A 12,412-nucleotide genomic window follows, 5' to 3' on the forward strand; every position below is an offset into this window, starting at 1 on the left:
CTAATTACACTACACAAAATCTATTCTTTAAACAAACCTTAAACAAATGCAATATGCGTTTAAGTTTCCATTTCTTCTCTTACATGTGCCTTTACGCATACTTTCCGGTAAAATTTCCCCGGCGTGTGGTAATGGACCAGGCCGGCGGGCGGGCGGTACTCCCAGCACCGCAGAGATACCGGCGAGCCTACGGTGGTCTGGGTACCAGGCTATACAGAGAACAGTGCTAGTAGTACACGCGGCAGGAGTTGGGGCTGTGTGTATTTGCTCGCCGTACTTGTAGCCCAGCACGTGGTCTATAGTTGTAGGTCAGTCTACAAGTCTTGCATCAGTGTTGACAGAAGTCTAGTACCTACAAAAAGGGGCGTAACCTTCAACATACACTGGACGTACGGAAGGAGGAGTGACTGAGAGAGGGTGCAGACGCTTTGGCGCACGAGAGTTGGCAACGTGTGTGAGACGGTAGACCGGCTTACGGAGTTCAAAGCGTTCACAGGTGGTCATCGTAAGACGAAATTTGTGAATTATGGAGAAGGGGTGCGTCTTGAGTAAATCTGCAGCGGTTCTTCTAGGAGTGTTCTTCGTAGTCGTCGTGGTGGCTGTCGGGCTGCTGGCGGGGTTAGTCGGGAGGGAGACGTGCGAGGTCGAGAAGGAAAGTGGATCCGCAGCCGTAAGTGTCGTCCCGACCGACGGCGCGGCTACCCCGACACCCTACCCGCCCGGTCCGTGGGACAACGTCCGCTTGCCCCTCTCCCTCCAACCGGAGACATACGACGTCCTCCTGAAAATCGACCTGGAGAATTTCGTCTTCAGCGGCCATGTGGAGATCCTGATGCTGTGTAACTCCAGCGCCACGGAGGTTATCATACACAGCAACAAACTCAACATCAGTAAAGTCACCTTCACCGACGACGATGGCTCTACAAGAGATATCACCGATTTCTGGTTCCACATGCCGAACCAGTTTCTCGTGGTTCCCACGGGGAAGGCACTGAGGGAAGGGCAGATGTACAAACTCTACGTGGAGTTCGTCGGACCTCTGAAGGACGATCTGGCCGGGCTGTACCTCAGCCAATACGCCGGGCCGAACGGCGACCCAATGTAGGTGTTTTTCTTATCTTCCTAAAACATGGAGGTATTGTTTTTGACATTGCTGTGCGTGTGCATGTTTGTTTGTATGTGTTTCCACATGGTTGTGGTTAGCATAACTTAAGATCGTCTGGATGGATTGATGCATGGCATTGAGGGATGGACACCGTATGTGCGGAATGTTGAGACGCTGCTTGTCTTGTCCAAGTAATTATCTCAAACACGTACAAGGTTGGCACCGTAGAACCCAGCCTGATCCAGACCCATAGCACGCTAGGCTCACCAGAGTTTATCCATAGCCAGGGGGCTCAAGAGGACTATGGTACAAATTTGTCGGGGGCATGTTGGCCCTAGAGCCGAGGAGCTGGCCTGTGTAGGCCCTGTAGCCGAGGAGCTGGTCTGTGTAGGCCCTGGAGCCGAGGAGCTAGCCTAGGCTTGTGTATGATCCGAAGCCTAGGAGCTGGCCGGCCCAGAAGCCGACAAGCTGGCCTATCTTAGCCGAGAAGGCGGCGAGTGTAGGCCCTGGAAATAGCCTGGTACCCAGGCCAAATAGAACCTTGTACCATACCGACCTTCCACATTCCTTGTAACTTTCCATAATTTATTGCCCTCTGTTTTGTCGAAAGACACAGACATAAATCAAGTCATATGCCTTTTTGCATAGTTGACTGGTAACCTCGTGACTTTTCGTCGTCCATGGCGCAGTTTGAAAGCTGATGAATTGCCGTAAATTTGCCTTCAGGGCTGCCTAAACAGAAAGAACGTTTCTTCTGTGTAAGAGGTGCCAACAGTGACTGGGACGTGTTTTTACGTAAATACAACCACACAGCTCCGCCCATGGTAAACATTACACACATTTCTTTATCGCAACATTGAAAGACAAGACACATAGTGACGGCACACTCAAGTTTAAAACTTATTCTAACACCAACACCATCGCAAAAGTTAGCCTCAACTACATTACATTTCCTCGGTTTTGTTGGCTTATGACTTCGTCAATCTAAATCAAAACAACGTGCAAACACATGAAAGAAAGAGCCTTGTTGCCAAACAGTTAACTTCATGTTTAAAACTTATTCTAAGACCAGCTCCATCGCAAAAGTTAGCCTCAACTACATTGCATTTGCTCGGTTTTTGTTGGCTTATAGCCTCGTCACTCTAAATCAAAACACACACACAGTGCAAACACAGGAAAGAAAGAGCCTTGTTGCCAAACAGTTAACTTCATGTTTAAAACTTATTCTAAGGCCAGTTCCATCGCAAAAGTTAGCCTCAACTACTTTGCATTTGCTCGGTTTTTGTTGGCTTATAGCCTCGTCACTCTAAATCAAAACACACACACAGTGCAAACACAGGAAAGAAAAAGCCTTGTTGCCAAACAGTTAACTTAATGTTTAAAACTTATTCTAAGACCAGTTCCATCGCAAAAGTTAGCCTCAACTACTTTTCATTTGCTCGGTTTTGTTGGCTTATAGCCTCGTCACTCTAAATCAAAAGAAAGTGCAAACACATGATAGAAAAAGCCTTGTTGCCAAACAGTTAACTTCATGTTTCTAAGACCAGCTCCATCGCAAAAGTTAGCCTCAACTACTTTTCATTTACTCGGTTTTTGTTGGCTTATAGCCTCGTCACTCTAAATCAAAACACACACACAGTGCAAACAGAGGAAAGAAAGAGGCTTGTTGCCAAATAGTTAATTTCAAGTCTAGACAGCGTTGTTCTCACTGTGAACTTGCCAGTGTTGTCTGGATACATGGTAACAGTAGGGAAACTGTCATAACGTAATTAAAGCACGTTAGTGTAAGGTTTCCTTTAATTTAACGAGACAAAACCTGGTAGGGGTTCCAGTCAGTGACCTAGGCGTTACTTTACACTCGCGGTTCAGAAGGGGGGAAAATTAAACAAGAAACAGAAACGAAAAGAAATCTGAGATTCCAGAAGAATATAATGCAACGTGTAGTAGCACTACAACAAAGGGAAGAACTATCAAGACATAGGGTAAAGTAAATGAGTGTCTCTACTGAACACTGATCACAGGGGAGCTTAATGCCAACACGTGTTCACAACAATTACTGGCATTCCTTAGTAAAACATCCCAGTAACGCTACATAACTTAAAAGATGTTTGATATGACAATTATCATACACGATAAGGCTTAACAACTGTTGATAGACGGTGCCACACCATATACAATACGAGGGTGTCTTATTATTTACTTTATTTCAATATCTGAAAATAAATATACAAAGAAAAGACCAAACCTCGTCATATTGACCCTAATAACTAATCATATACCGAAAATCAAAGATATCTGTCTAATTCTATAAATAAGAGTATGTGACTACTCTAACTACTCAACACTAAAGTCCAACTTGGGTTCGACTTCTTTTTCCGAGACAGTGGAAGACAAATGATCCCACTTTTCCTACTGTGTAAGGGTTTTGTGATTTCAAGAGGAGAGTAGTTTTCTTTTAATTGTCTTTAAACGTGGAGAACTTAGGATGGAATTTGTCGGCCTCTTCAAACAGGTCCTTTCTTTCGTGATCGTAGAAGGGGCAGTATACTAAAGTCACGAACAGTTAATAATGAAAACATGCCGGACAAATGATTCAGCAATCTGTCTGACAACCTGCCCCTGACAGATAGTGTTTATGTGGTTCGCATTACCGCCTATGTGCTTTGGAAATGTGGTTCTGTTTTAAAACCTGCGGGACAGGAGACGATTTATCGGCGGTTTGCGTTCCTGTTACACGCGATCAGCGGATAATGTGACTGTGAGACCTGGTTCTTGGTCCTGGTCTATCGTGGTTAGGGCATGCTGTCTTCGGGGCTCTAATAGTTTTTCCCCGCCCAGCTCAACAGACCGTCCGGCAGGAGTGTTACGCCTGTAGGCCGGGGAGTCGATTAGCTCCAACACAATCTCCAATCGTGAAAAGTGAAAAACCTACCAGGGAACCTAGCTAAAGCGGACGGGGAAGAGCTTCAGCAGCCCCGAAGGAAATCCCCCCAAACCGCGATAGACTGGATACCAGGCTATGGCTACTGTGGCGTCCGTCAGGTATATGCCTATAGCCTGGTATCCGGTCTATCGTGGTTGGGGCATGTTTCCTTCGCGGCTTCGGGGCTGCAGGTGCTCTTCCCCGCTCGACTCAGCTAGGCTCCCCGGTAGGTTTTGCACGCCGGGAGTTCACCTACAATCAAACTTTTGCCCGGTACAAACTTAGCCTGGGTACCATCCTACTTGTATGCCGGGGCTCCCACACTCGCATCCCTAAGAAGTACTTCTTAGGGATGCGAGTGTGGGAGCCCCGGCATACAAGTAGGATGGTACCCAGGCTAGTACAAACTTCCTACAGGCGCAAAACTTACACCGGACGGCCAGTTGAGCTGGCCGGGGGAAAACTACTACAGCTCCGAAGAGAGCATGCCCCTGAGCTACGATAGGCTAGCACATAATGGCCACATACGTAAGACGCCCGTCCGAGGTTCTGGAAATAGAAGTGGAGAAATGTCACCTTCGAAGTCTGAAAGGGCACTTTCCAACCTTAGGCTGCTCACAACTATTAACCATCTATCTATAGTATGCTTTTACTGATTCTTGATTTAAAGGTTACGAAATAAGGTCAGAGGCTCTGGAAATAGAACTAAAGTGGGGATGATTTCAACTCCAGAAAGGGCATTTTCTTTTCAAGATGTCTACCCTAGACTGCGAGCAGCTATAGAAACGATCTTCACTTAAATTTTCCCCAGTCTTCCGCTTACGTAACTATGGATTTAGATGTTACGAAATAAGGCCATCGACGTAATGTTGAGAAGCTTTCGCCTCCAAGCTCAGAAAGGGTATTTTATTTTCAAGACGTTTAGATTGTGAGCAGATAGAAACAATCTTCTGCTTTGTAATGTTTAGCCTGGATGCCAGACCCATAGCACACTTGGCCCAAGTTATCCTGTGTGTACACTGGCCCACTGGATAACTTTGAGCCTAGTGTGCTATGGGTCTGACACCCAGGCTATGTAATGGTTGATTTAGATTGTACCAAATAACCCCAACTATAGTATAATTGGAAGCGTGTGTGTGTTTGGTGCCACACAATTAAGGCCCCAGTACTAGTATGTAGTTGACCCTGTACTGTGTACTCTCGACCTTAGTAATGACCCAGGGAACAGTTTTTTTTACTAAAATGGCATTTGGCATTGGAGATGTTCCAGCCAATTTCTCCATTGGCGTACGCCCACTACCCCTTGCTTTTTATGATACTAGCTTGTTAGGTATAACAAGTCGTTCGCCAGTGTGATGTAGCCTGCTGCCACCGCGCCGCGTGCCTGCGAAGCTGGTGTGTTACGCCGAAGGGCGGTTATACCGGCTATACAGATTATAACAGATACAGATAGGACACTTGAGCAAAACAAACTGCACATCACACTTTTTTCCCCACAGTTTTCGTTGGATGTTTGGTCAACGCTGCATTAGAGTTTTGTCCATTTCAGACGATATCTTTTCCGACAAAACATTTGAAAACTACAGACTGGGTATCATCCTTGGATACGCGGATACGACGTTCTGCCGAAGTCCTATACATAATATGTGCACAAGTGCACAATACTTTACGGGTTTAGCGCATTCGCTGTACGCTCTGCCGGTGTGCTTGAAATTAGGCAGAGTTGCCAGCCACGTGTCCGTGCGTCTTTACGTATGTCTCGTGCCAACAGAGATACACAGGTGCCAAAAGCTCTTACTGTGTGTCCCCAAAACAGATGTCAATGTCACATTTAATACTTCTGTTGACTCATCAGTCACGAACTCATTGATTTTGTTTGGTTTTCTTTTTAATGCCCACGATTCATTCTGGCATGCTCATTTTCACCTGAGTGAAGTGAAGAAAGTTTGCCTTTCCCAAGAGCACAAGATCGGTGACAAGGCTGGGTTCGAACCTCTCTCGATCAGGGATCTCTTGGTTCCGAGCCGAGCACGCTTAAGTATATAGTAACGACACTGTACATGAGCTTTAAGACTTTTAAATTTGTACACTTTTATGTAGATTAATTTTACGTTAGACATAAGAATAGAAATTATAGAGCCAGAGTTTTTACTCTTCCGAGTGAATGTTTTTATAATGCTACAAAAGTAATAGTTTTTAATTTTGATCTGAAATAAAAATCAAGAGATAAACGACTTCGTAAGCTTGTTTAAGGAAAAGAAACATGAAGATAATGTGAGATGTCCCCATGAAATGAAATATGACATGTTGGCAGCCACTTTGGCCCTTACGACTCAGTTGAGATGACCTTTGAAGAACCTCCCGTCATGCTTTGCGTCGGTCCGACTATCGTTTCAGTTGGAGTTGAATTAAAGGTCAAATAAGGTTGGTCAGGGCAATTTGGAAGGAAACCAGATTTTGTTAATTTCAAGAGACTTGTGTCACACCCAACTAATTTCTGCCATTTTTTAAGGTTTTGTGAAGCGAAGAAGAATACGTTACACTTAAACCATATGATGAATTTAACAAACTTTTTAGAAGAACAAAAATTTAATAGAAATACTACAAGTCTTAACACTACTGTTAGTACCCTGTCCCCTGTATAATGGTACGGCCAAAAAAGTGGTCGGTTATTCTAATAACCCACCACTTTTGAGGTAACGGCCTGATAACCAATGGCAAATGGAGCCTTCTGGCTATATGATAATTGTACTTAAATAAAAGAAAAAAAATCACAGAAGTTTAGAACTCCTTTCTACCATAGAAATGAAAACTCACAAAGCCAAACTATGTAATGTTTTACTTTGGATCTTTCGTGACGGGGTCTCTAACCCCCATATGTCTATCGTGATGTTTCTTGGCATTTTGAGACGACAGAGTACCCCTGAATGCTGTCTGTTGTCTGTCAGTGTCACACCGAAGTTCATGAACATGTCACATTTGAAATACTTCAAGGTCTTTCGTTGCGACCTTCTCACGTTGTGTCTTTCGTCGGGTCATACTTGGCATGTCTGAGGCAGAAGGTTGTTGGAAGCTGTCGGAGCTGAGGAAACAAGGGCATGACCCAACGTAAATTTACTAAACCTGAGCTGGAAAATTTAATATGTGTAGGTCTGTAAGGCAAGTTTGCAGGTCCGTTTGCAGGTTCTCTTCAAAATGTGTAGCTAACTAAACATAATTTTGTGTGTCTTTGAGTTTGTGTGTGAAGAGAGAGAGAGAGGGAGAGAGACACACACAGAGGAAGAGAGGGAGAGTGTTGGAGAGAGAGGAGAGAGGGAGAGAGGGAGAGAGAAAGAGAGAGGGGGCTATTGCGGGGACAGTATACAGGGGTAAGCTCCTTAGGCTAAGAGAGAAAAAGATAGACAGAGGAAGAGAGTGTAAAGAGAGAGAGAGGGCGCTACAGACACATGGAAAGAGTGAGAGAGGGAGGGAGAGAGAGAGAGGGAGAATTACACTTTTACAATTCTTCTAGTTGTATCATTATGTCAAAAATGACAAAATGTGTAGAAAATCTATTTGGCTAGAAATCTGGCCCGTGAGTCTTACATGTCTGTTTTCCAAAGGTTAAGCCTCACCTGTTTTGACTTGTAGACCACGCCGCCCCCACCCTCTCGCCTTAAATGATTCCTATAAATAGCGTCTTTAGCCGCCAGGGTACCCCAGGTACTTTACCATTTACACTTCTGTGATGACGTACGTAGCCATAAGGGTAACTCTGTCTGACGTAGGGAAAATTAAAGCAATTTTCGTTTCCTAATGGCCAATATGTTCCAAGTTTCTACCGCGTTCTTTAGAAGCTGCATTAGGCCTTTAGATCAGTGTATATGTGGCCCCGAGCGTTGATACGCTAGATCCGCATTTCTGAAAATGTCAGCGGTGAAAGAGCGGCATTGCCTTTCAGCTTAGTTTTTCTTTCCGTCACTAGATTGCAGCCAGGCGTTTCACTTATACTGAGTTGTAGAACACTGTGCATTATCAACAGGTATCAACGTTTCTATAGTGTACTTGTTTTACCTTAAAGGCATACAGTGCAATTTTAGGGCTGCAAAATAATAAAAAAAGAATATTCTGGATGGTGAAATCTGTCTGATATTGATCTTCAGTGCCGTTTCGTAGCGCATTTTCGTCATCATTTCATACTTGAAGCGTTTGAAATAGCCCCTCCCCTCCGCCAAAAAAATGCTACGTGAGGAGTCCCTGTATTTTGTGGTACCACCAATAAATAGCCAGACGCGTAAAACCAACCTACGATACAAGAACCCCATTTTCCGCATCTGATTTTTGCCTCACATATATCAGTATGCTATGGGGCAGGGTTGATTCAACTTACTACATTAAAAGAATAACTTTGAAAATTGACTTTGAAAATCCAGTTTTACTGTCCTGAAATCGCTTTGGGTGCCTCTTTGACCGTTCCCTGCACCTGTTTCCACTCTCTGCCCCAGGCCCCCCGCTCCATAAGTGATCTCTAATTGCGTGTTGGGCCGCAGGCTTCTTCCCTTCAACTAACAGGATTTGACAAACAGAGATGGAGTCACGACCCTAGGTTATACTGTAGCCTGGGTGCCAGACTGCTTCCAGGGCCTACACAGGCCAGTCCCTACATTATACCGTAGCCTGGGTGCCATACTATTTACAGTGCCTACACAGGCCACGTCCCTACGTTATACTGTAGCCTAGGTGGCAGACTGCTTCCAGGGCCTTCAGTGGCCAGTTCCACGGCTCGAGGGCCAACATGCCTCCAAGGAAATTATATCACAGCCCCCTCAATTAGGCCCTGAACCACTGGTCTGAACGGGGTGTAACTGTGGGCCTAGCGTGTTAGATCTCTATGGGTCTGGCATCCAGGCTAGTTATACTGGTAACCGTTCAAACTGGAGTTCATAGGAATTTTTGACGGTGCTGGTTTAAATTATTTCTCTACAGGACTGCAGTATTGGAAAGCCGGCAGGAAAAATAGGCTGTCAGAAAAAGGCTTTGCTTTAATAAGAATAGGGTCGGCAAACCACCTCTAAGCTGAGGCCATTTTTGGCCGCTCAACAGTAGCCTCTAACAGGCTTCGGGCCAAACAGTGATAACATGGCAGGGGAGTTGGTCAACTGTACTCTCTAGCGGACCAAACATCCAAGCCTATAATCTCTCTGTTTGGCCCATTTCTACTCTTTTCAGCCGCCTCCCGAAGCCTGGTAGAGGCTAGCTCAACTGGCAGTCGCTGAGCTAGCCTCTAGACGGTGTGCACCTGACCCAGTAATGAGGTCCTAACGGTGTGTAGGCGGGGTTCAAATGCTCGCCAAATCTCGCGTGGTTTTGATTACCGCCCGGCGGGCTAATTTTCGTTAACCTCCATTACCGGCGTGACCCCGTGACCTTAACGAACTCTATCCGACCTCACCTTGCGATTTCGTCTCGTTCTTCGGTCATTTAAAACACATGTGGGTAAAAGTCAGACGTCACTGAACTGAACCTAGAACAGATTTGCAGTAAAAAAAAAATTCAATCTTCAAGCAGATGGGGGAGGGGGTAGATATCAGAAAAGCATTGCAATTAGACACTACAAAAATCCAACCTTTAAGCACACCTTAAACAATGCGTAAAGATTCCATTTCTTCTTTTACGTGAATATTTACGTATGCTTTAAGATTTGCTTGAAGATACGATTTTGTAAAGTGTGAGTTTGAATTTATGGATGACGTTATGATACGTTATAAAATTTACGAGAACAGAAACAATTGCGATCTTGTTGTTTTTAAACAATAAAATAAATACTCAACTATAAACTGGATAGATTTTTCAAAATCCATCTAGTTGCTTGATATAAGCTTATAATTACTGCTTTTGTGTATCTTGTCTGATCTTTATTTTTATTTTCTGGATACCCAGTTGATTTTATTTCAAAGTCGCGGGTGTGGATGCAAATGAAGGAACAAAGTCCGACCTCAACTCAATAAGATGAAAGTACTTTGATTTCTGTCAACAATGTATATGATGTAATAGGATGTTTGTTTAACCCTTTTTATCACGAGTTTTACCCATGATTTCGATCTAATTATGTCATCCATCTACGGACGTAAGCCAATACGTATGCCAGAATGTGTTATAACAGACAGAAACATTTAACGTACATAATTAGGTCCATGCGCCAATTACGTACATTCCTGTAGTCATAGTTTTTAGAAAAAAAGACCAGTATTATTGTAACGATTGCTTAGCATTGTAGCATATATAACAGTCAAGCAATAAAGTTCATTCATTCATTCATTCATTCATTCATTCATTCATTCATTCATTCATTCATTCATGTTACATCATGCACTATGCACATACAGACATCACGCATAGCATGAAATTGACGTTAGGGACATTCTATTACAAAGCGGATATTTGTTTAACACTTTTATCAAGAGTAAACATGATTTTATACACAAGCGTGCCTTTTGTAACAAGGGCTTGTATTGAACGCCTGATGTAATGTACTGCAGTGTTGCATGAACACGATTGTCACGTGTTGGTCACGTGTTGGTCACGTGCAGGGACGTCACGAGATGTGGGTGACCTATGCTTCTCCAAACACTTGCCAATCAAAATTTCGAATGTCATTTTTCGACGTCCAAAAATCTACACAATAAGCCTTCCTGTTTTTCATTCATAAGGCAATGTCTCCGAAACCCAACCACAGAACGAAAAAATTACAAAACAAAAAACTGGAAAGGCCGACATTTGCTCAAGAGCAAATGCAGCATGGCTTCACCACATCCACCGTACCAAAAATGGACCTATCCTCCTTTCACACAAATGGTGTGGTGAAGCCATAAAACGGTTGGATAGCTAGCATCCTATACATTATTGGTAGGGATAATATATTTGTCTGATGCAAACTGTTGATTTTCAAGATTACAAAAGTTTACGCCCCACATTGCAGGAAAGTGTGACAAAGCTACTAAAAAACTTACTTTACGGATCATTCCTTTGCAGTTTTGAGTCTAATTGTAAAAATTATGTGCTTAACTCAGAATTTCATCACCACGAAGTAGTGTGGTGAAGCCATCAAAATTGTGATACTACGTAGGTGGCCCCGGCAAAAAAAGACTAACAGTAAACTGCATTGTCATTGTTATGACGACTATGGAATGCATGACGCAATGTGCCCACCTCATATCGCCCCCTAAGCTTTCACTGTTACAGTTAAACAAGGATGTTGACTACCAGTAAAGTCTGGAAACAACTTTCTCTTATACTAGCAACATTACTAATGGGAAACTAAAAGCTTAGATAAACAAAAGGAATAACCACATCCTGAATGAGTTTTGTAGGTTTACAGTTCACATGACCGGGACTTGAACTTTTCAAGCTTGTTTTCATCATTTGGCTGCGCCAGCCGAATGTTTCAAACATTCTTGGGGTGGTCCGGGGGTTCGCCCATGTTTAGATGGTGTTCGGCTGTAAGTCAGCAGTGTTCGGAGTGTGTTCAAAAATTTAACTCAAATTCGTTTCGACTATTTACAGAACTTGCATCATCTGCTTTAAATGTCTGGCTGGTGACCAAATCCTATTCCAGCTGCCGATTCTCTTTCGTCTTCTATGGATTCACTACAAAACAAGGCTCATGAGAGCCACTCAAAATGTTTTGGGTTACTGTACAGCCAGTGAGGACAGATGTTTGTTGACCTTAGACTTGAACAGTTTGAGGTTATACCCATATGGAAAACAATCACATGGTAGCTTATTCCATAGTGATGTTGTTCTAGCAAACAAGCTTAAGCTTTCTGCGTGGAACTTCCTCCTAAGAGGTGGTGGATGGAGGAAGAAAGGGTGATTTGCTTCAGTGGAAGTGGCAAGACGTGTCCTTGCTGAGAATGTTCGAAGTGGGGGCATTAGCGAGTGAAGTTCCGCGGAGCATTTACCGTGGAAATAGCGGTAAAATAACGCCAGGCTTGCGACATTACGCCTATGTTAGAGTGCCTGTCGGGGTGGCCAACAATTCCGAACTCCCAACAAGGTTTTGTTTGGTCGCCAGGCTATGACTGTGTTAGTGTTGCAGGTATTTTAAGGATACACATTACGTAACGTCTATTGTGTGAAATGAGTTAACGGAGACACTTATCTCGGTACAAATCTCTCTAAGGAGAAAGTAAAATATAAGAGAAGGAAGTTCGACAGGATATGACCCTCCAGAGATTGTAGAGTACAAAAGAACGTTGGAATTGCGCCAGGTAGCGAACACAGGTAGTTGTTAAAGCTTACGCAACGGGAGAAAGGTGTGTTAACTCTATCTACACTGGACTTTTGGGGAATTTGTGGGACTGGGGGGGGGAGGCTCTCGTGAACGGTATATCGGCCACCAAATT

General features: G+C 43.8%; 1 protein-coding gene across 1 annotated transcript in view; it reads left to right on the plus strand.

The window, feature by feature from the left end:
- Positions 1 to 235: 235 nt before the first annotated feature.
- LOC109468978 (aminopeptidase N-like) overlaps positions 236 to 12,412 on the plus strand; it is a 29,333-nt gene continuing 17,156 nt past the window's right edge. The window contains exon 1 of the mRNA XM_019767359.1: positions 236 to 1,101. Coding sequence (XP_019622918.1) covers positions 527 to 1,101 — 575 coding nt within the window. The 5' untranslated portion in view covers positions 236 to 526. The remainder of the gene's footprint in view (positions 1,102 to 12,412) is intronic.

Source organism: Branchiostoma belcheri, unplaced genomic scaffold (assembly GCF_001625305.1).
Source record: "Branchiostoma belcheri isolate BF01 breed outbred unplaced genomic scaffold, Haploidv18h27 scaffold2, whole genome shotgun sequence".
In the NCBI taxonomy this organism is placed as follows: domain Eukaryota; kingdom Metazoa; phylum Chordata; class Leptocardii; order Amphioxiformes; family Branchiostomatidae; genus Branchiostoma; species Branchiostoma belcheri.